The 23,635-nt window shown below is 34.6% G+C and overlaps 4 protein-coding genes across 6 annotated transcripts; 1 reads left to right on the top strand and 3 right to left on the bottom strand.

The window, feature by feature from the left end:
- Positions 1-740: 740 nt before the first annotated feature.
- LOC123907244 (methylcrotonoyl-CoA carboxylase beta chain, mitochondrial) lies at positions 741-5,132 on the bottom strand. The gene is made up of 9 exons (XM_045957429.1): positions 4,712-5,132; positions 3,115-3,549; positions 2,863-2,953; positions 2,523-2,764; positions 2,100-2,264; positions 1,699-1,773; positions 1,373-1,504; positions 1,233-1,289; positions 741-1,136 (listed from the first exon to the last, which is right to left on the bottom strand). The coding sequence occupies exons 1-9, from the start codon at positions 4,982-4,984 to the stop codon at positions 933-935; spliced, it is 1,674 nt and encodes a 557-aa protein (XP_045813385.1). The 5' UTR covers positions 4,985-5,132; the 3' UTR covers positions 741-932.
- A 1,268-nt stretch (positions 5,133-6,400) lies between these two features.
- On the bottom strand, positions 6,401-13,237 carry LOC123907243 (polynucleotide 3'-phosphatase ZDP). 2 transcript variants are annotated; one of them, XM_045957427.1, is made up of 12 exons: positions 13,019-13,237; positions 12,366-12,624; positions 12,073-12,129; positions 11,556-11,627; positions 10,544-10,615; positions 10,339-10,395; positions 10,094-10,170; positions 9,754-9,835; positions 9,171-9,287; positions 7,311-7,447; positions 7,110-7,179; positions 6,401-6,647 (listed from the first exon to the last, which is right to left on the bottom strand). In XM_045957427.1, the coding sequence occupies exons 1-12, from the start codon at positions 13,225-13,227 to the stop codon at positions 6,600-6,602; spliced, it is 1,257 nt and encodes a 418-aa protein (XP_045813383.1). In that variant the 5' UTR covers positions 13,228-13,237; the 3' UTR covers positions 6,401-6,599. The 2 variants fall into 2 exon arrangements, with proteins under 2 accessions (XP_045813383.1, XP_045813384.1); XM_045957428.1 differs by lacking the exon at positions 11,556-11,627 and having other exon boundaries at positions 13,019-13,228.
- A 1,770-nt stretch (positions 13,238-15,007) lies between these two features.
- On the top strand, positions 15,008-18,923 carry LOC123907241 (protein DJ-1 homolog C). The gene is made up of 7 exons (XM_045957424.1): positions 15,008-15,517; positions 15,617-15,766; positions 15,973-16,152; positions 16,619-16,699; positions 16,790-16,990; positions 18,190-18,327; positions 18,410-18,923. The coding sequence occupies exons 1-7, from the start codon at positions 15,134-15,136 to the stop codon at positions 18,620-18,622; spliced, it is 1,347 nt and encodes a 448-aa protein (XP_045813380.1). The 5' UTR covers positions 15,008-15,133; the 3' UTR covers positions 18,623-18,923.
- Positions 18,924-20,086: 1,163 nt separating this feature from the next.
- LOC123907242 (bZIP transcription factor 46-like) lies at positions 20,087-23,411 on the bottom strand. Of its 2 annotated transcripts, none has more exons than XM_045957425.1 (4): positions 23,139-23,411; positions 21,142-22,229; positions 20,709-20,780; positions 20,087-20,617 (listed from the first exon to the last, which is right to left on the bottom strand). In XM_045957425.1, exons 2-4 carry the CDS (start codon positions 22,096-22,098, stop codon positions 20,525-20,527), a joined length of 1,122 nt encoding a protein of 373 aa, XP_045813381.1. In that variant the 5' UTR covers positions 22,099-22,229; positions 23,139-23,411; the 3' UTR covers positions 20,087-20,524. The 2 variants fall into 2 exon arrangements, with proteins under 2 accessions (XP_045813381.1, XP_045813382.1); XM_045957426.1 differs by having other exon boundaries at positions 21,142-22,241; positions 23,139-23,289.
- Positions 23,412-23,635: the final 224 nt, after the last annotated feature.

Raw genomic sequence — 23,635 nt, 5'->3', positions numbered from 1 at the left:
ACAATGAATGAATGAATAAATAAAAGGGTTAAATAACTGATCGTTAGTTGGTTCCGTGGTAATTGACGCTGAATTTGGTAGGGAGGGTCACGGTTCGATCTCCCGCAACTGTAATTAGGAGGAGGCTGAAACCACTTGATGCCAAAACTGTCCCCCAAACCAAATTAAACTGATGGTGAAAGAAAAAAATAAAATTAAATAAAAGGGTTAAATATATTTTTGTCCCTATAATTCTTATAATGTAAAAATATGGTGAGATTATTGACATAACCCTCTCATGTTCTTTTTACACATGAGTGTGAATTTAGTCCATAACTTATAAAGCTCATATAACAAAAAAGAAAAAGAAAGAAAAAAAACTCAATTGGTAACATTTGTTTTCCACAAATTTATAGCTTATTTTCACATCAATTACTAACGATAATGTTGGGAATCAGTGAATTATAGGGTGTTAATCAACTATAGTATAGCTACCAAGTACCAGAATAAAAACGTCAAACAACTATAGTATCGCTTGATTAGAAGTCAAACGCCTTATCCATTAGGCCACGGGCGCCATCTTCTTGTAATTGATGCATATTATAATGTTATGAAATTAAATATCTAAACTTCACCAATTATTCTCACGTCTTCACTGCTTTTTATGGATGTTACCGGTTGATTCCTGCATAAGTTCTGGTCCAATTCTTAAATCTTAAACAAGAGTCAAAAGGTGAGTGTGTGTTGAACGAGAACTAATCTGCATGCAAGAAACATTTTTATTATAAATGGGGTATGTTCCATCCAAGTTTAACATGATGAGGAAAGAATTTACTTTTCACTCATGTCATAACCCCTTTTCTCTCTTACTATCTTCCCTTTCTTAACAAATCTACATCACATTTCAGGCTTTAACAACATTTAGTGCACAACAAAGCTTCAACATCAAATATTCACATTCTAAATACACCATATTTGGTATTTTCTGTGGCACGGTTCAAGGAAGCAGAGACACAGAGACCGATGATTTTTCTTGTATCAGCTGGATCAATGATTCCATCATCCCAAAGCCTCGCCGTTGAGTAATAAGGACTTCCTTCTCTCTCGTACGCATCGACTACTTTTGCTTTGAACTTTTCCTCTTCCTCCTTGTTCCACTGTATTATTACAAGCATAAACAAAGACAAATGAGACAAACCATAAATTTGTCACCAGGTACAAAATAATCTTCTCCTTAATAACTTTGTTCTTACCTGAATTCCTTGTTTTTTCTTATTGCCTTTCTCTATTTGAGCCAGAACACCAGCAGCCTGATGAATATTATCAACTAATGATCAATCAAATCTTCGAAACCAATAATTTGTAAAGAATCATGACTTGAGAGATAAACTACCTGAGCACCTCCCATGACAGATATTCTGGCATTAGGCCAAAGGAACATGAAGTTTGGACTATAGGCACGACCACACATTGCATAGTTTCCAGCACCAAAGCTTCCGCCAACAATTATCGTGATTTTAGGTACCTGCAGATATTTGAGCAAAAATGATCACCAGTCCTTTATAAATATAATACCATTTGTTTCATTTCTCTTATATCTTCTACTCTTCTCTATGAATTGATCTACCAGCCCAACCACCCCAATATAACACAGTGCAGCGAAAAAGAGGCAAGGCAAGTAACTGTAAAAAAGGTTATAGTGTGCGGGAATCCACATACCTTTGCACAAGATACAGCCATCACCATTTTTGCTCCAGACTTTGCTATACCATTTGCTTCGGACTTTGATCCCACCTATCAAATAGACACGTGTACAGTTTACAGTACTGAATATATCATACAAAGGATATTGGAGCTTATGTGCATTCAGTTTACAGTTTACAGATGAATATTGTACTATGAGATCTTATGTGCATTCAGTTTACAGTTTCACTCATTCAGTTGATTTCCTAAATTTATACATTATTGTCTTGTTGTCTATGAATTGTAAAGCCCATTTGTTCATACCACAAATCAAGTTATGTTCCAAGAAGAAAAGGAGCCAATCTACTCAGAAGGCAGAATATAATGACAAAATGCATCATAATCAGAGAAACTGGAGAAATAACTTGAATTCATACCATGAATCCAGTGATGTTCTGAAGGAAAACCAAGGGAATGTTACGTTGAGTACATAGTTCAATGAAATGGGCCCCTTTCAGAGCAGATTCATTGAATAAAATCCCATTGTTTCCAATAATTCCTACAGGCTGTCCAAAAATCCTAGCAAAACCTGTTACAAGAGTCTGCACATAGATTTCAAATAAGGATATAATTAGAATATATGGGAATTACTAGAGTACTATTTTTTTCTAGGCTACCAGTACATCGATGACTTGCGAAACATTTACAGGTTGCTACATTATATACTCGGTGTACTCATAATATTTATTGTAAAAACCGAAAACCAACCACCAATAAATATCTGACAACTCATCAAGTGTGTAGGCAAATATAAAGATAAATGATTAAATAGGTGGAAAGTGAAGTGAATAAGCCCTCACAGTGCCATACAGTTTCTTGAATTCATCAAATTCACTTCCGTCAACAACGCGAGAAATTACTTCTCGGATATCAAACGGCTGCTTAAGATCAGTGGGGGCAATAGAACGAAGTTCATTGACATCATATAGTGGCTCTTTATATTCATAATTCATATTTAGCAATCCATTTGTCGAGGCATCTCTCCCAGCCATATGCAAATTCTTAACAATGTCTCTCCCAAGTGCAAGTGCATGAAGTTCATCTACAAGAAACAAAACCGATTTGATTTAATTTCATTATTAAGTATCACACTATCTATCCACTTAGATGTGCAAGAAAGAAATTATCCACCACGAATACCTTGAGCAAAATAGTCAGAAACACCCGATGTCTTGCAGTGCACGGCAGCACCTCCCAAATCCTCTGCAGACACTTCTTCTCCAGTGGCAGCCTATGAAATCAATCAATTAATGTTAATTTAAGTCATAGACACGCATAAAATACATTATCATAGACAGAAACACTTTAAATTTAAAGAAATTTAAGACAAAAATAAGTAGCCAGATATATCACAAAAAGGATATTGGAGCTTGATAATAAGCTAGAGCTGACCTTAACAAGAGGTGGCCCTGCTAAAAAAATAGTGCCATTTCCCTTGACCATCACACTTTCATCAGCCATAGCAGGTATATAGGCACCACCAGCAGTGCAAGAGCCTAACACCAATGCAATTTGGGGAATCCCCTGAGAAGACATTATAGCCTGATTATAAAATATTCTACCAAAGTTTTCTCTGTCCGGAAATACATCAGCCTGCTTGGGAAGGAAAGCACCGCCACTGTCAACAAGATACACGCACGGCAATTTGCATTGAGCAGCAATCTCCTGTGCCCTGAGATGTTTCTTAACAGTAATAGGATAATAAGTCCCTCCCTTAACAGTAGGATCATTGGCCACAAACATGCAAAGTCGGCCGTGCACCGGACCAATGCCAGTCACAACCCCACCAGAAGGTAAAGGCTCTTCATACAACTCATGTCCTGCAAGCTTCATCATCACTCAAAAGTTCAAATCTTTATTAGGTAAACACATTGCCTTTTTTTATGGCAGATAAACACATTACCTATTTCTGTATTTCTCATTTCCGATTGTCTAATACTACTATGTGCAAGTTATGAACTTTCCACAAACCCAAACGAACGATTAATACAAAGAGCGTGTTTGGAAGAGCTTGTTTGATCTTACCGTGTAAAGTATTTACTTAATTAAGGGCAATCATTACTTAACTTAACGTCATGTTTGGATAAACAACTTAATTAAAAATGTATCGCATAAGCGCTTATCATATAAGTGCTTACCTATAAGCTATTTCTTTAACAAAAAATAAAATAAAATCAAAATGATTTATAAGCACTTATCATATAACTCACTCAAATAAAACATACTTATCTCAGGTCCGTTTGGATTGACTTATTTGAGTTTACTACTAGCATAAACACGTATGAGACTGTATGGAGTGTAAAGAAACAACTTATGTCATGTCCATTAGTTATTTTTCAGTTTATTTCCATAAACTCTCCACGATAGCCTACTAAAACAACTTCTAACACATATGAAAACAGTTTGCCATTATTTTATTTTTTGTTACAAAAATAGCTTAAACATAAACACTTATATAATAGGCCAAATGCATCAGAGGATCCTTTAAGCCTCATGTTTGTAATAGATTTTTTAGTTAACAAATATGCTTTAAGTTTTGTAGGTAACAAACAGGTCTTTTAAGTTTCTTATTGCACGGTTTCCTTCCAGCCTCTGTTACAAAAGCGCTAACATAACTGTTAACTTAGTGAGGTGGCACTGAATGCTACTTGTAATTTGGAAGCCAAACCGCAGTGTTCACTACCACCTCACCATGTTACTTCAGCATTTTTGTGAATAACTTGAAGGATAACGGTGCAATAAAGTAGAAACTTAAAAGCCTATTTGTTACCTAAAAAACTAGGTATCGGTTACGCAAAACATAAATACCTCTGGACACATTTGTCTTATATAATACTCACTCTGTTTCCCTATCCGAACACCAGATACATCAGTTATTCAATCAACTCAACCACCAGCAGCAAGTAATGAAGGGAGTATGCTATTAATGTCTAATGAATGAATAAATGTTCAATTAAACTGTAAATCCAAAAAAGAAAAGAATAAGAACCTGTGAAAGCTCAAGGAAAGAAGAACCAGGATCAAGAAGAAGATCAATTCTTTGTCTAGGTAGAAGTTTGTTTCTACTACTATTTCTCTTGACAGATTCGGGTCCACCACCAGCAAGGACCTTATGGACATGAGATTGGAGTTGATTGATCAAGTGTTCCATGGCTCCTCCTCCTCCTCCTCCTCCTCCATTAGCACCCAAACACAACTCTCTTCTTAATAGCAAATTGGAAGAAGATACCCAATTTGTTTTTCTTCTGATTAATCCAAACATATTTTCTCTTGTATTGTTCACTGCGTGTGTGCTCGCAAGAGTTATTAATAACAATGTCGTGGAGTCATTGAATTCTACTCTGGACACACTCCAGCTAAGTATGTCTATCGGATCGGATGATGATGATGATGGTGATTAAAATATACGTTGATAATAACCCTCGGATAATCTTGCCACGTATTTAATTTATTTTTCGAATTTCATTTCATACAATTTTTTTTTTATTCCTAAGTTAAAAAGTTTAATAAGAGTTTATGCAATCAGTTTATGAAATATAACCAATTAAGTGTTTATTTAAGTTATTTTAATTAATTAAGTGTTTATTCAATTAAATGTTTAAATGATTAAGTGCTTAAATAAGTGTTTATTAATGAAGTACGATTAAGTGCTCATTCAAGCTTATTTAAATAAGTGTTTATTCACATAAGTGCTTATTTAATTAAGTGTTTTTTCTCCTAAGTATTTTTTTCTTAGGTACTTATTTAATTTTAAGTGTTTATTCCGTATGACTCTCTCTTTCATTTTTTGTAGAATTTCAGTCTTTTGCAAGATGAATCAAATAAATTATATTCCCTCCGTCCCAAAATATAAGCAAAAGTGAGTCAAAAAAACTTAATGTATTTGGTTAAAAATTTGGACCAAATACATTCACTTTTGTTGACCAACTTTTGCTTATATTTTGGGACAGATAGAGTACGTGTTGTTCACAATAACTAAATGTAATTTTTTATTTTTTTACAGAATTTCAGCCTTAGAATTTCAGCCTTTTGCAAGATGAATCAAATAAATGATACATGTTGTTTCATAATAATTAGATGTAATTTTTCATTTTTTGTAGAATTTCAACCTTCTGCAATGAATCAAATAAATGATACATGTTGAATCAAAATTTGTTTCTCTTGTGTAATTCTTTTATTAAATGGTATTTCATCTTTATGTGTACTCCCTCCGGTCTCAAATGTAAGCAACAAAACAAAAATAATTGAAAGTCTCTAATATAAGCAAAAGTCTACCTCAATTATTATGTACTTGTCATTATTCCAATTTTACCCTTAAATTAAATATTGATTCAACCAATAAATACAATGTTCTACACTTACCAAGAAGGGTATAATTGAAAATGAGGTGTTTTTTGTCCTCGATCAATATACTTAACCTACTTTCTTAAAGGGTGTTTTTTTTTTTTTTGCTTACATATGAGACTAGAGGGAGTATAAGAGAGAGAGAGAGAGAGAGAGAGAGAGAGAGAGAGAGAGAGTTTAGAATCTTCGAAACATCTCTCATATTCGTAGGAATAAGTTTAGAATCTCCGAAACAAACGTCCCCTAAGGATGAGTTAAAAAGACACAAAATAACCTTATTTTGGCCGTGTCAATTTATAAGGATGGGCAGTTTAGGAATTTTCACTGTCCTTTCTTATATATAGATAGAAGATAGATAGATGATAAAGTTATTCAATCATAGAATCTCAGAAATGTTCACAAATTTTCAACAACACTAGGTTAATTAATCTATTCTACATCTAGACAACTGCTGATAGACAAAAGCCATGGTAATGTCACTTCGACACAAAGCTAGTCCCTTATATGAACCAATGTATGTCTAAATTAAATGCTCATGCCGCAAAGTACTCTTCAGGGACATAAAACTTCAAACCATTAGCCTGCAACCATTAAAAATAAATAAATGAGACAGACATAAACCTGCAAAGATGAATAAAAAATTAACATATTAATGAGTAATGACAGCAAAGGGAAAACATTATTCAGAAGTAGAATTGCAGCTTAAGACAATAATATTCACAACTGGATGAAATATACACCCATAAACTTAAACAGCGATCAAAGAGAGATGGATAGGACAAATGCGCTTGAGTCAAAAAACGAAGAAATGCGCTTATGAATCATGTCATGATGTCATTATTCATCGATGTTACTGAATGCAGGGATAGCAGCAAACAAAAATATCCGCCATTCTATGCCGCTATAAAATGCCATGGCGCCAACATCCTTCACAAATTGGCCATGATGGTTCTCAAAAAATCCACCACTGCAATCCACCAACTATTTCTTAAATGGTGCTCAAATCACAAGTTATTTCTTTGTTGCTAAACTTGTTTAAATACCTCTGCAAATCTAATATCAGCATCACTATGATCTGATTCTCTCCCAGCTGCATCGCCGACATAAAAGGATCTACAACACAGAAAAATGCATATTTTAACATTTTCAACCCTTTGTGGATAAAATATCATGTTATTCTAAATAAATTTAAGAAAAGAATCCAATATATAGTATCAATTGTATCAAATAGAAGAAAAACTAACTGATCCATATCGATGGTAATGCCGGAATTGAAGTATTTCTCCATGAGTTGCCACATCCCTGGTTCTGGTTTCCGAAACGGATCATCTTCCTTGGTTCCAGCTTTGCCTGATTTACCTACCCCACAAGCTATAAAAACCTGTATAGATAAAATCTGGTTACTTAGGCCAGTTTCAAACACAGCTGCTTATCAACCTCCTGCACAATGAAGGGAGGAAGCCAAAGTTGTGGAAATTAAAGTGGCTTTCCAGCATACTGGTGAGGTTGACAGCAATGTTAAACCTAATATTTAAAGTGGTAACTGAAAAATAAGAACCAAAAACTTGAAGAATAGCTTTCAAATATCCATTTAACCAATGGAATTTAGACAAAATTGCTCCATGATCCTGTAAGTTATTTTATTGTACCAGATTAGTCATTTATGCTACTTTTTTTGACGTTGGTCCCTTAATTTCATAACATAAACATCGTTGATAATTTTGGGTGGTATAATTGTCTATTATGGTGCTTGTGTGGCAAGTCCAACTATACATTCAATAAAAAAAATCCTGTAACCTAGACTCTTCAAACGCAGAATCTGTATTGGTAGCAGAACTAGTTCTTTCTTCAAACATGATTTTATTTCAACCATGGAATATCATTAAGAAATGAAGCAGTTCTGACTTTGTTTTCTATCTCTCTTTCTTCTTTTTATTTAAACTTTGTAAAGCCTATTGAGCTGACAATGCCATTGTTAAGTGGGAACCCTATACTGGTGTGCAACACCAGAATTTCACTTCTTTGGAGAAAGTCGTATAAAATTTAGTTGGTTAATTCATTATCCTTATTTTTTTCAGGTAGAATTTCACCTCTGGAAAAGCTACTAACAGAAGTTCTTAAACACTTGAAAGCTTTAGCTACTGTTAAGCTATTATCTAAATGCTCTTTTCTAGTTGTTTATTCTCAGTTTGCAATGATGTTGAATGTTGATACTGCAAATAAACACCAAGTTAAAAGAGCCAGGAGCCATGCATTTTCACTTATTGTAGCATGAAAATCAGTTAAATATTTTCAATTGCGGGTTTGGAGAAACTCCAAATTATGGGTTTCAAGAAATCCCAAATTATTGAAGAACCCCCTAAATCAATTTGTAATTCTTACTTAATAAAAAAATATGGTTTCTATTGAATGCCTTGTTGGACTTGTCACGTAAACACTGTAATAGAAATATCATCTTCAAAATGGCCACATAAGTTTCTGCACTGGCATAATATTTTCAAACTTTGTTTTAGGACAATTAGAGGGTCTAAGTCCGTATACCGAGATGGGCCGCCCCAGATGGGTATCACTGGGCCCAACATTGAGATACATCTGAAACAAAGACAAACACAAGGTGCGCGTGCCATAACTCAGGAGAACAACCCATGATCTCTGAAGTTATTAAGGGCATGGTGATGACCTGTATCTGAGATAGTGAGAAATGGAGAGTGAGGGAGGAAACTTCCCAATTTGGTTATCCTCGCATATTTATTTATACCTACTGCCTTACACAGTAGAGGATAACTCGCTTTAGATACAAAACACAAACTGACAAAGTACTAGGCCTTGATCCCGGTATCACGCCGACAAGGTACAAAAACCATACATTCTATGACCCAAGCCTTGGTATTCTGACACCAGAGTACCCCCTAGTAAGTATATTCTCAACCAAGTAATCCACATCCAGAAATAAAAAACATGATTACCTAGTGATTCTATCTCCAGAAATGGAAAACATGGTAATAATTGAACTACAATCCAAACTCAACCAGCAAAACAGACAACCCATAATTTAATGGATATAAACAACATAAGCTACATTTGAATTACCAACACAAAATCACCTGAATTGGGACCTTCACTTTCTCAATAAATTGATTTAGACGTCCAATTTTTGAGTCGACGGCTTTCTGTCTGCTGTTCTTCCAACGTTCGATGTTGGATTCATTGGTGAAAATTACCTGCAGTACCGACAACCACCACAGTAGTTAGAAATAGCATACTACATTGTAAATTTCATACTGGTAGCACAACTGAATGGGAAAGAATATTGAATTAAAAAGCATGGGGAAGAATACCAATAGCAAATTGTTAGTAGGCCTCCAATTAATAAACTTTGTGTAAGGTGCACTGCAGAGGCCAAATGGGCCAGCCAACCTAGTCTAGAATTATGTTGTAATTGAATAAAAACGGAGGGTATTCAGTTTGTTTTGAAGTGGCTAAGGGGTAGTTGGGAGAGGAGGAAGGCTCTCTAACTCTTATCTTTATGTGTAACTTCCATTATTAACTACCCATCCTAAATTTTGTATTCTGGCCCAGTGAAACAATATGTTTTCTGCGTATTTTCAGTAATTTCTATTAACATAAACTTCTATTAACAGGCAAAATTCAATAATAAACTTTCTTTTACAGATAAAAGGGACACACCAGCTTGTAGCCATTGTTGTATAAGCTTTGGAGTTTATCAGGAATTGAGGAATACATGAGGGACCAAGCATTTGGACCTACTCTGAAAGAAAAATATAATTTTCTCAAAATTCAGAAACTTTGTGCAGGACAAGGACGACGACGTGGACAACAACAATAACAACAATAATAATATCAAATCAATAGGCTGATATTAATAAAATATATACGTTCTAAGAACTTGTCAGTGCTAGCACCACATGACCTCACCAGAAGCCTTTAATACTTCCATTTATACCCAAAGCAATGGCAATAGCATTAATTGATGATCACAAAGTTATGACTTCAGATGTACACATACTTTTTCACAGAAGTGTTTGCAAGACAACCATCAAAATCAAATGCAGCAATTTTACTTGAATCTTCCAAACCATCATCCTGCAAATTATCAAAGCATAGAACAAGAGGCAACATGTAAATTATACATATAAGTATGCATTTTTTGTGCGCCCCTTCAAATTTTTAACCGAATAGCTGACAACCTGTCAGTACAACCATGCTGGAAAAAACACACACACACTAAGGCTACTACTCTCAGATTCTCACCCGTTCAAGAAAAATGACTGTCTGGAATGCCTTCCATTTAGGCAAAAGGGTAGCATCCTGGATCAATAAATAATTTCATTAAAAGTGGAGTTAAATATGTAAGGATGGATGAAAATTATAAGCATGAAAATGTATAAGCTTTCATTATCAAATATCGAAGCTGTCAAGTAATCAAATATAGTATAAAAAAGAGGCAAAACCTCACCTTGTATGTGCTCTTCACATCAGAAGCTGAAAAGATTATATTGGCCCCAACTTTAACATCAGAGGTGGATAACTGAAAGCAATAAATATGAATAACAAAAAACCATTAGGAAAATAACATTACGCAATTTGAAGGGGAAAACAAAAATTGGAAAATAACATAAACCAACAACAATACACGGCTTCTGGTTTAACTGTATACATCTTTTCCAGATGGATTCATCTCTTTTTCTTCTTTTTTTTTTATTTTTATTAAACACGGCCTTTACACATAAATAAACGAGCAGCTGGAGGCTGATCAAACAAACTAGTACCATTCGACAACGTGCAGCTAGTTACTAGATGTGAGGGATTCTTGTGAGATTTAAGCAATGATTGTTACTATACATTCTAAATATTTGCCCTTCTCTATTAGAGTGTAGCCATCAGATTTAGGAATGAGAAATGGGAATTGGATTGGGTTGCGATGATGGGAACTATGCATTGTGTTGTCATGGGCATTTTGATGCCTCTGAAAACTAAATGTTGGACCGCAAAGTTGAACTAGTCTTACTGTGATAGGCGCAAGATACAGTGTAGGAGGAAGAGGGGAGATAGAGGAATGTAAACACTTGTTTTCAGGGGAGAAGGAGGCCAGAGACGGTAGATACTGGATAGTGAGGGTGAAAGTAAAGGTTCAAAAATGTTTATTTTGGTCACTCTTGACTTCAGTATGGTCTTTGCTAACAAAGATAACATATAGCTAGACATCCGAGAGTCTACATGACACTGAACATGCTACATAAGAACTTCAAACAACATTATTGGACTAATGTGACAACGCTTTCCGTTTTCAAGGACCAAAATAAATGTTTACTCTCAAATCATTATTTCCAATCTTTGTAACATCGTTGCACAGGAGATCTAGGCTAAAATTTAAAAAATGCTTATCAAGGTGCAGAAACCACCCGCCTATCTTTCCCCAAGATACACAATATGTAATTCCAAAACTCTTAACTGGTGCATTTGCTTACTTTTCTTTTCTTTGAAGCACTTTCTTCAGTATCTTTCTCTTCATTTTGTATGTCTTCCGTTGCTTTACATTCCTATGAGAAAAGAAGTGTAACATACAACCAAATGCAAAAAAGATCAACAGAAAACCAAACGTCGTAAACCAACATCTTTTCCAGATACATACAAGTAAGACTTTCATATAATTATAAATATAACTTTCAAACACATTTCCTTTTCAACATTGAAATGTTGTCACATTATGGTTTGACTGAATGGTACACTAATTCTCTAATCTGTATGTGTATTGGAAGTTATTTTCAAACTATTTGTTTGTATCAGATTGGGGTATCCCTTGTACTCCTCATAATAATATTCACTCGGCTTAAAAAAAACCCTAGGTTTTATTGGAAAACCGTCACACTAGTAGGCTCGTGATACCACTGATCGGGTTTTTGTGTGCTTTCTCGTGCTGACATGTGTGGTTTAAAGGCTCAAAATGCAAATATTAAAATTTGAGTCAGAAAATGGAGCTCTTACCTCTTCAGAATTGTCCTGTCCAGCAAATAACTTTGTCAGAGCTTCTTGGTCATCGCTCTGGAAATAGATAAATAAGTAAATAAATAAATAAATAAAAACAACAGAAACAGTCACTTTCAGAAAAAGGTTACGAATGAAAATCTCATCTGAAGCTTCAAATTGCAATGAAGGCATTGAAAAAACTAAAATTACTTATTACTGATTAAATTTGAAACATTTGATTAATTTCCCCATTTTACAACGCCATAAAAAAAGAAAGTAAGACAAACCACAATGTTTGAAAAGGAAAGCACCTTCAAGGAGGAAAAGCCGGTAATGGTATTAGGAGGGGAGTGAAAAGAGGGTAGAGGGAAGCAACTGAGGTGGTGCCATTTGGTAACGTCAAAACCTCTACTCTTGTCCCTTGAGACCAATCCCAATCTTAGGGTTTTAGATTGTATGGCTTCAGAGCATTTCTTGCAGGAAGAACGGTTGGATTTGGCGTACTCCACAATAACCGACTCGGATGGCGCCATTGGGAGAGAACAAGCGTTCACAAAAATGGCGTAAATTCTGGAATTTGCAGTATCAAAAGATTACAATATACATAAATAAATAAATAAATTAAAAATGCTACTAGTATTAGATATTAGATTACACAATACTGCAACGCTACTGATCTACATTTGTGTCTATCTCTCTCTGGACAACAAATGGAAAATAAAAATAGCAAATGGAGCAAACTCAAAGTCACTATTCACGAGAGTAGTGAACAGTATTTTATTTTTTTTATTTTGTCACAATGTGTTGATATAGAATTGGTGTAAATGAATTAGGGAGTGGGAAGAACTATCTTAATGATTAGAATATTTTTTCAATAACAACATTCAACAATAAGTTAAGTGGTTAACAAAAAATGAGAAATTAGAGTGAGGAAGAAAGGGTTTTGCTGCAGAGAGAGTGAGACCTGCGAGAGCCGAGAGAGAGAACAGAAATCAGAGAGATGGGAGAACGACGGTGGATGCTAATAGGGAGTTGCGGTGGATTTTGTGTTGCTGACTGTTGTGGAAGGGTAAACCGGCAGCGTGGCGCCTGACGGCCTATGTTTTTATACGTTATTTTATGACTATGACTATAGAGATGCTGATATGAGATTGGGAAATGGGGATGCAACATTGGTTTGTACACTTTATTCATTTTTAGCCTTTTAACAAAAACATAAAAACTACCCGCTATAAAACAAAGGAAAATGCTAAATAGTGCCCCCGGGGCACTAGTTAAGGATGCAAAAATAATAATTTGGTATTGGAATTTGTGCAGTCAACTTCTCAAAAGTTTAAAAAGTGTTATTTTCTTTTCAAAACTTTCTAATTTTGGTTTCCTTAACCAGTGCCCCGGGGGCACCGGTTAGCATGACCCTAAAACAAAAACTATCCGCATAAAAAATATTTGATATTTGAGTTTATCACTATATTAACTTAAAAAATTTATTTTAAATTAAATATTTCAATGACAATCCAATCCATGACCTAACAAGTGATCAAAGAGAGCCAAAAAAAATGCAAGATAGAAAAATGTGTTGAGCTGACTCCATGTCTCCGCATCCAGCCACACAAGACTGGGTCTTTGAAGTAATAATACCACGAATCACCAAATTTGACTTTGTTGACAACCTATTTCTTAGCAATCTCCAAACTAAAATAGACACCTTCAAGGACAATTACGGTGACCATAATATTTTATTCAAAAGATAGTTACACAATTAGTTCCTATTTAGGTGAACAATGTTTATCCATTTGCGTAAGTACTCCTATATACGCCTCGTGCAAAAAGGAAGCATTAAGTAGTTTGTTTGGCAATTATGTGCATTTTCAGTCTCTCGAATCAAACAAAATTTCATATTAGGACCAATATTGAAAATGGGCAAACGTGAGAGACTAAAAAGTCAGGATCCGTTGACACCAACTAGTTTGACACCAAATGTTACACCTCTCAATAATGTTTTAACCGATATAAATTTTATAAAATCCACCGTTGGATTGAAAGTTTACATCATATAGATCATTTGTGTAAAATTTCAGACAAATCCAAAATTATTTGATATGCTATTGAGACACATAAAGATTAACGGCATTTAAAAAAATACAAAAACCGTTAATTTTGATGTATCTCAATAACATATCAAATGATTTTGGATTTATTTGAAATTTTACACAAATGATCTATATGATGTAAACTTTCAATCCAACGGTGGATTTTATAAAATTTATATCGGTCAGGGACGGACATAAGGGGGGGCAAGTAGGGGCTGAGGCCCCCCCCTCTTGTCGTATTTTTTTCTTCATATACCTGTTCTTGATACATATGTACATATAAATTGATATTTGAGATATGTGTTTAAAGATTAGTAACTACCGTTTGATGCAAAACATGTACCCACAACATAGTAATTGTAACAATTTACTTTAAAATATTTTGATAATATATATTATACACTACTAAAGTCCAAATTCAATTAAGTTAGTTCTAATTGTTTGCTACAAGTGAGAGATTATTTTTTGCTATGAAGATTGTGAAAAATAGGTTGAGAAACAAGATAGAAAATGAATTTCAAACTAATTATGTGATTACTTACACAAAGAGAAGAATTGCTAAAAAATTTAATACAAATTCAGTTGTTGATGAATTTTATGATATAGAAAATGTCGTGTACAATTTAGATAAACAATGTGATGTATTTTTTATTTTTTATTGAGTATATTTAAATACTATTATAATAATTATTTATTTAATATTTATTATTTAGTTATTCCGGCCCCCCGTTTTATAGATTCCTGGATCCGTCCCTGATATCGGTTAAAACGTTATTGAGAGATGTAACATTTGGTGTCAAACTAGTTGGTGTCAACGGATCCTGACTCAAAAATATAATACTAAAAATAAATAAAATATTGATAACAATTACTAGTTTATTACTTTATTTTCATTTCGAAAAAGAAAAGAAGAACTCCTTATCATCTTTCTGAAAGACTGAACCGGCTTCTGTTTGGGAAAGGCCATTATCCTTAACAGAGTCCATGTGATGTCGTTGCTGCTGCCACTACCTCAACCTTCCGCAACACTTTCTCCATTCACCGTCGTTACTTCCACTCTTCGCCTTAAACCCTTACCCTCCCTTAAACCTCCACGTTCCACTCCAAACTCCACACTTTCCATTTCCGTCTCTCCACCAACAACTGATTCAAATGTAACCACTCCAAAGAAGGTTCTTCTTCCAATCGGTTTCGGCACCGAGGAAATGGAAGCCGTTATCTTAATTCACGTCCTCCGTCGTGCCGGTGCTAATGTTACCGTAGCTTCTGTTGAGCCTCAACTTCAAATTGAAGCTGCCGGAGGTACCAAATTAGTTGCCGACACTTCAATTTCCAATTGCTACGATCAAATTTTTGACCTCATAGCTTTACCGGTTAGTTATAGTTTATCAATATCATCATGGTTTCTTTTTTTTTTTTCTTTTTTTTTTTTGTTTTGTTAATGTTGATGGTATAATAACTATAAGAAACAGGGTGGAATGCCTGGTTCAGCAAGATTAAGGGATTGTGATGTGCTGAAAAGAATCACATGTAAACAAGCTGAGGAAAATAGGCTCTATGGTGCTATTAATGCTGCTCCTGCTGTCACCCTTTTGCCTTGGGGTCTTTTGAAGAGAAAGAAGGTGATTTACTTCTTTTGTTTTGGATGTTGTACTTTGATTTCGTGCATGTTTGAATTCACAGTGAGTTTAACAAAATCACCCAACACCGATGTTCTGGTACTCCGGTGTTATTTTGGCAAACTCATTGTCAATCCAAACTCTATAATGTTTTTCTTTTTTGTTTCGGTATTTGGATGAGGCTCATTTTTTCCAATTTGTCTTGCAAGGTAACCTGTCACCCTGCATTTTTCCACAAGCTTCCAACGTTTTGGGCGGTTAAAACAAACATTCAGGTTTCAAAAGGGCTGACAACCAGCCGCGGCCCTGGAACTGCTTACATGTTTGCTTTAACCTTGACTGAGCAGCTATTTGGGGAGTGTGTTGCAAGGGAGGTTGCTGAATTCTTGGTAATTTGCTTTGTTAACTGAATTTTATACACTTTCACAATAGGGAATAATTGCATATTTAGAAATCTCTTGAAGTCCACATTCTAACTGAATTCATTTACTGTCGTCAAATATTCATGTGGTCAATTTGTAAGCTCTAAAATTCATGATAAACCGGAAGCCAATTTTTAGCTGGTTGAACAGAACAGTCAAATAACTTACTAATGTTACATGCCGAATTAGTTGAACTGGAGAGTTTACGAAGGGTGGTAAAGAAAAAACTTAGGGTTTAGTGTTCACGGTTGAGGCAACGCGATGTTTTTGCTTGAAATTTAATGTTTTTAAACATGGATCCTATATTTTAGTGTTGATTTATGTCTGTAAGAATTAATCTCTTCTACCTACCGTTCTTTCTGATATTTGATGCATGTTGGGAAGTCAGTTATGTGATCTACCTGATCTAATACCCTTTCTTCTTTTATGATAGTTGATGAGAACTGATGACGATAATGTATCCAAGAAGGAGTTCAATGAAATTGAGTGGTCTGTTGGCCACCATCCCCCTACTGTAGGTTGCTTTCTTATCTGTATAATTTGTTAAAACTTCTGTTTTCCGTGCTTCGGCAATGAGGTCCTTACGTTATGTTATGATAACCAGGTTCTCATCCCAATTGCACATGGTTCTGAAGAGATTGAAGTAGTGACACTGATAGATATTCTAAGGAGAGCAAAAGCCAATGTCATAGTTGCTTCTGTTGAGAAAACTCTTGGTGTCATGGCTTCTCAAGGAACCAAAATTGTTGCTGATAAATTAATTAGTGATGTTAAAGAGTCAGCACATGATTTGATTATTCTCCCGGTAATACGAATTCATGAAAATTTTATTCCATAAAACAATTATCATGTTTTTGGCGTGGCAGTGTTTAATGGTTTGTTTTGATTCATTAAAAAAAAAAATTGACAAGTTGACTCATTAAAATTTGATTGCATAAAAAAATAGTTATCATGTTTACAATCTAGTCTTTCAGGTTGCTGCATTTTTGTGTGATGGTATAGTAGATCATGGAACTAGAATTCTTTATGTTTGTACTCTCAATCATTATTATTTGATTTGATGTAAACACCAATTATAATGTTTGAAACCACATTGCAGAATAAAGGATTTGAATTGATTTGTAATTTTTTATGCTTAGAACACCTTAAAAATAAATTATATAGAGCTTGTTTGGATAAATTTCTTATCAAGCATTTGTAGGAAAAGATAAGTGAAAAGATCTATGAATGACTATGGATATCATACAGCAGCTTCTAACATAAATTGAAATTAACTTCTTCATCTTAAACTTCTTCATAAACAGCTATAAACTTATTAGGACTGTTCTGTAAGTAAGAACCAATGCTTATCTTAGTTGAGAAGCTCCTATAAGCTAAATGTTTATACAAATTGCGAATATTCTTACTTATCATTGTTTGGAATAGGTACACCAATTAGGGTAAAATCATCAATTCAACTATCAAAATTTAAAATTGAATTCAAATGAAATTCCCTCAACAACATCAAAAGTATTTCCCTTCTATGTGGGTTGACTATAACGCACAATATCTTGTCATGAATCATGTTCAATGATATACTGCTAAAGCCCAAATTTTTAATAGGTTGACATAGTTTTATGTGTCTCCTACCTCTGCTATTGGTATGTATCCTCCATATGGTCTACTTTCTTAATCTGTGCTTGCACTGGTCTTCTTCAGATAGGTTCGAACAAATTTGAGTGGATTTCTCGATATTCTCAACTACTAAGGATTTCAAAACCAAATCAAATAGTCAAATAATGTATATAGATGACTTTGGATGGAACATTGGGTGAAAATGATAGTTTTACTCACCTTTCAGTATTATATTTCTAGGGTCCTTCAAATCGTAGTGTTTTTATATTGCAGTTGTAACTTGTAAGAATTTCAATTTAGTTAGGGTAGTCCTTATCTGCAGAATCATATCATTCTTTATTAGTGTCCCATCCATCCTTCATTGTTGCTAAGAATGTCATGAATTTTCAGGGAGGAACTGCTGGCGCTCAAAGGCTAAGCAAATCTAGAATTCTGAAAAAGCTTCTCAAAGAACAAAATTCAGCTGGAAGAATATACGGAGCCGTCTGCTCCTCACCTGCTATTTTACACAAACAAGGTTTACTTAAGGTATTTGACACACTACTGTTACCATTGTGATTCCTTATCCAATTCTTTAATTAAGCCTTACTGAAATCTTTTGCTGTTAAAGGACAAGAAAGCCACAGCTCATCCCTCTGTCTTAGACAAGCTTGAAGATGGAGCTGTAAATGATGCCGTGGTAGTTATTGATGGCAAACTGATCACTAGTGAGGGACTTTCCACTGTTACGGATTTTGCGTTGGCTATTGTGGGCAAGTTATTTGGGAATGGAAGAGCAAGAAGTGTAGCAGAAGGTCTTGTTTTTGCGTATCCCAAGAAATAGAGCATGTAGTTTTAATTACTTTGTTGGGGATTAGGTTACATAGAAAAAGTATAGATAGTGTACCTCCCAGCCCTGATTTGTTTTCAGGCTGTACCAAACTCATATCTCCTTTTGCTCCTCGTGCTGAATAGTTGAATGATACTACCCATCACCATCTCCTCTGAGTCTCATTTTTCGAGGGATGGTTGTACAAGAAAAAATACCTGCAGGTTACACGAAATTAGAACCTTAGTTTCAACATGGTTGAACATGTGATGTGATTCTACACCTCAAGGCATTGTTGTCAAGTATAATTTCCAAATCTTGCAGAGTTGAAAATTGACTAGGACTGATGTTGTGTGAAGATATCCATACCTCCCCCCAATTCTTAAATGGGACTGATACCGAGACTTGAATTTATAGTTTGAACAATGAAAATTGCTCGAAAATAGGTAACACAAAAAACTCCTGTCACTGATAATATGATTCAGGATTATCACAAAAAACTCCTGATTTAGGTTGAGGTCATTGGCAATTGGAAAATCCAACTTCAAAGTCTATAACTTTGTTCAAATTATTCAAAGCCAGATAAGTGTCTTATGGATGTTTTAAGTAAACGGTCCAATTTTGACATGAAAAATATACAGTGCTTTTTAATAACTTGCTTGTGAAGTCCCATTTTTGAAAAATTAACACTTCTCCAATCTCTCTTTCTCATATAAAGAGTGGATCACAATGAATTGACAAAAACCACTTGAGTTTTGGACAAAGCATAGAGCTTAAAACATTAATGTGTTCATTTTTGATAACTTTCTTTTATCTCTTCCGATTCTTTTCATCCATTTTACACTTTTTTTCTTCCTTTTTTTACTTTTTGATTGTTGGACCAATTTTCCAATTTGTCGTTTTCAATGATTGATATATAATTGTTGGGTTCATTTTATAGGTATCCATTTTTTATCTAGGGTTTATTTTCCTACTTTCCTTTCTTGCCGTCCAATCCATCTCTCATTCTTGTCCCCCTCATTTCTCTATCTCAAGTTTCTCCATATCTGCTTTATTACGTCAGACATCAATATCTTGTCTTATTTTTGTTGCAAATGCTAACACGGACGACCTAAAAAGTTTAAAAAAAAACTCTAGGTATATTTGAGCTTTTTATTGTCTTTATCTGGAATTTAAAAGAAGAGATTGTTAATATGAATAATTTTAAATGAGATGTTATTTAAAAAGATAATGACATGACGATATAAATTTTTTATTAAGAGAATTTTTCAGTATGACGATAATTATAGATTTTTCATTAGGCGAGAAAATTTGCTCTGAAATTTGTTATTATATAGAAGAATATAGTAAGATGCAGATGAAGTATCAATTAGAAAGTCCATGATTTGAACTTTAATCATACCAAATGTTGTTTTAAATGAAGGTTAAGCAACTAATATCAATTATTGTTAATCATGTTTGGCGTGTCAAAGTAGAAAATACACGGGAATCAAATTCCATTGATGAATATATAGAAACATAGACAGTCCAACATGCCTAATCATCATATACTACTTCATACAAGAAAATGTCATTCAAGAAAGTAAAATAGTTAATTACACATGATGCAAGTTTAATACTTTAATTTACAACTCAATGCTCCTAGTACCTAATACCACCTATACATAAAAGCTACCATCTTGCCTAGTGTTAAATTGCAATTACTTCACACAAGAATGGATCCTCTGCAGTCACTACTCACTGCAGAGTGCAGTGAAATCACATCCACCCATTTGAGTCAATTGAATGGCAGAGATATACACTAGACACCTCCAGTGAGAAATACACCCCTCTCACTTCACACCTTATATACACAACTCCTCTCTTTATGACATAACAATGGCTTCATTCCTACAAGCTTTAAACAACTTACATAATCTACCATGGACCTGTAAGTGTCCTTCTCAAGAATTTAATTTTATTTGTCCGTAGCAGGTCCTCCTTATTTTTCTGCATTTCCAGAAATTCTGCCTGTATCATATCAAATGTAGTCAGAGACGGTCAAAACATCAGTGAACAAATTAGTGATGATGATGCGGCGCAAAGTGACAATGTAACCTACCTGCTTTCTTTGTAATTCTTCATTTACTTCCTTAAGTTTTGCAACTTCAGCCTCTAGTTCAACAGTGTAAGCCTTCCATTCAAAAGAAACAAAAATTTTATAAGTTATGTGCATTATAAAGAATGCTTACTGCATTTTAATATTTTGTTTGCAATCTTTTATACACTATACATATAATGAAGGACAATAATAAATTAAGTTAACAAACTTAATCATTCTGATCAGAGAAACAAACAGATAATTAATGAGTAAACCATAATTTTTGTCTCTAAATGTGTGAGGTGGTATCACTATAATCCCTGAATGTATCAAAATTACAAAAATGGCACCGCCTCACACATTCAAGGACTAAAATGACAATATACTTGATAATTAAAAAAAAAAAAAGGTTCGTATTGACAAGAATGCAGAAATGAGTAAATGAAATGCTAACCTGTTTGCGAGCCCGTGACCTCGCAGCTGATTCTCTATTTTTTATCATTCTCCTTTGTCTCCTTTCAACAACTTTTTCTACAGCACCACCCTTTCTCCCTCTGTTGATTCCATAAGGAACTGGTGATGGTAAAGAAGGATCTACATTATGCTTTGTAATTGCATCCGGCGACATTTTACTTCCTGGAGAACCAACAGGAGCTACGACATTCGCCGCAGATAAACCAAACATTCCAACACTGGGCACTACACTTCTACCAGGGTTACCAAGTTGAGCATTGTTTAACAAATGAATAGGAGCAGCAAATGCTACATTTGTAGGTTTCGGGAAAAGTGGCGGCGGCCGGTGAGATTGATTTGGGTTCAATGATGAAGGAGGAAGTTGCTTAGGAGCTAAGTTATTATTGTCACTCAAATCACCATTACCATTATTTCCATTTGGTTGTTGAAAGGGTAGTAGATTGGTGTTATTGTTTGATCTAGAAAAATCACTAAACCATTTATTATTATCTGGTCTTTCAATTTGTTGAGCATGATTAGGCGGCGGCGGGGTATCTTCTTTCACAACACCAGCTCTCACCAAAAACTCCTCCAAAGTCACTTCACCTAATGTTGCTTGTCTTTGAGGCATAGATGAACCACTATTACCACTATCTTTCATCAAATCCCTCCAAACTTCATCAACTTTTCTCTGACTAAGTGTCCTTGGCAATGTCAATGACCCCTGTCTTTGCAAATTATTACCAATTGGGTTAGGTCCTTCAACAACTGAAGATGTTAAGGTTTGTGTCTCTTCAACATTCCATATGTTTTTCAAGAGTTCATCCATATTCATTGATCCAAAATCTTTTCCAACTCCACCAACGGTGTTCTGTAACTCATCAAAAGTGAGCGAGTATATCGAAGACTGGCTCATTAGAGGTGGCTTCACACTCATTGCATCCCAAGTGAAGTTCATGTTTGACCCCACTTTTTTCAAAGACTTAAAGTAGAAGTAAGATCTTTACTTAAGCAATTTATGTCTTAAACATTAATCATGCTAAAGTAGATCATATGGTATTTTCAACCAGGTCCTTTGGAATGATTACCCTGTATTTAAATCTATAAACTTCAAAATATGCGAAGCGAGAAATTAATTAATAAAGCTACTAAAGCAGATAATTAACTCCTTGAAATTCCACCATATCACGTTGTGTCTACTAACATATCTAAACACATGAGAAACTATTTGAGATAGCTTATGAAAACAACTTGTAACACATCTATATGCAATTTTCGGCTTATTTCTATAAAATTTTCAGGATAATTTATAAAAACAACTTATAACTTGTATGAAAACAGTTTGACTTTTTATGTTTGTTAAAAAATAGTTTCTACATAAGCTCTTATATGATAAGTGTTTACGTTGTTATAAGAGCTTAATTAAGCAGTTTATCCAAACAAGCCATAGAATTCATGGTTGGCCCGGTGGTGAAGGCTTGGGAGTTGGGACCTTGGAATTGACAGGTCTCAAGTTTGAATCCTCCTGGTGCCATTTCCAATGTTGGGTTAACCCATCCGGAGCAAAACTCTGGCATTAAATGGGCACCCCCACAAGTGGACGGTGGGATTGATGTCTCTCGGATTAGTCAATCATTAGGCCGGATACTGACTCAGCCTCTCAAAAATAGAGATAGTACAAGAAGAAAAATAATTACAAAACCCCAATCACAGCATTGGAAACAAACAGATACATAAGAACAGTTCCATCCAATATTGAATCCAAAGAAGTGTGAATAATAAAAGCACAAAAAAAGAGACAAGTGAGATCAAAACCTCATTTGTGTGTAAATGAAGATCCACAAAAGAATTCACCCAAAAATGTACAAGTTAGGTAAATTAAATTAGAAATCTGATGTAGACAGAACATAATTTATCATCTTATCTCATTTCTCAAAGATATTAATACTTTTTTTAGTTACAAATCACACTTAAATTAAAAAAAAGAAATTAAATTACCTTAGTTTGGTACACACTCGTGTGTGCGTGTTTAGAGCAACGTTAGAAGAGTGTCGTGTCGGAGAGATCTTGAGAATGGGGTGAGTATGGTGGAAACGACAAGTGTCTATCAAGGTATGCCGGTCGGTTTATAAGAAGGAGAGACAGTCACCATATGAGGTCCAGGATATGAACAAGAGATATTTTTTTTAATTAAATTAAAATGTTTTTTGAACCAATCATGTCTCTAAACGTGGACCAATTGTGAGTTAGATGTGATGTGTGACCAATCACACTCCAAAATGTGGAACGATCTAGAGGATCTACAAATGATGCTTCTTTCCGACAACTTACATTGGTGTGGTGCCCATCATAATTTTATTTATCTTTTAATTGTTTGAGAATAGTACATATTTTTTGAGAATGGATTCTTTCCATTAGATTAGAGGAAGGGTTGTTAACATGTGTACAAAGGACATATGTTAAGTTTCTAAATATAGAAAATTGTATTTATTGTT

The sequence above is a fragment of the Trifolium pratense genome, linkage group LG2, assembly GCF_020283565.1.
Source record: "Trifolium pratense cultivar HEN17-A07 linkage group LG2, ARS_RC_1.1, whole genome shotgun sequence".
Lineage (NCBI taxonomy): Eukaryota > Viridiplantae > Streptophyta > Magnoliopsida > Fabales > Fabaceae > Trifolium > Trifolium pratense.
Note: the sequence above shows the minus strand (reverse complement) of the source record. Positions and strands in the feature narration are given on the sequence as shown.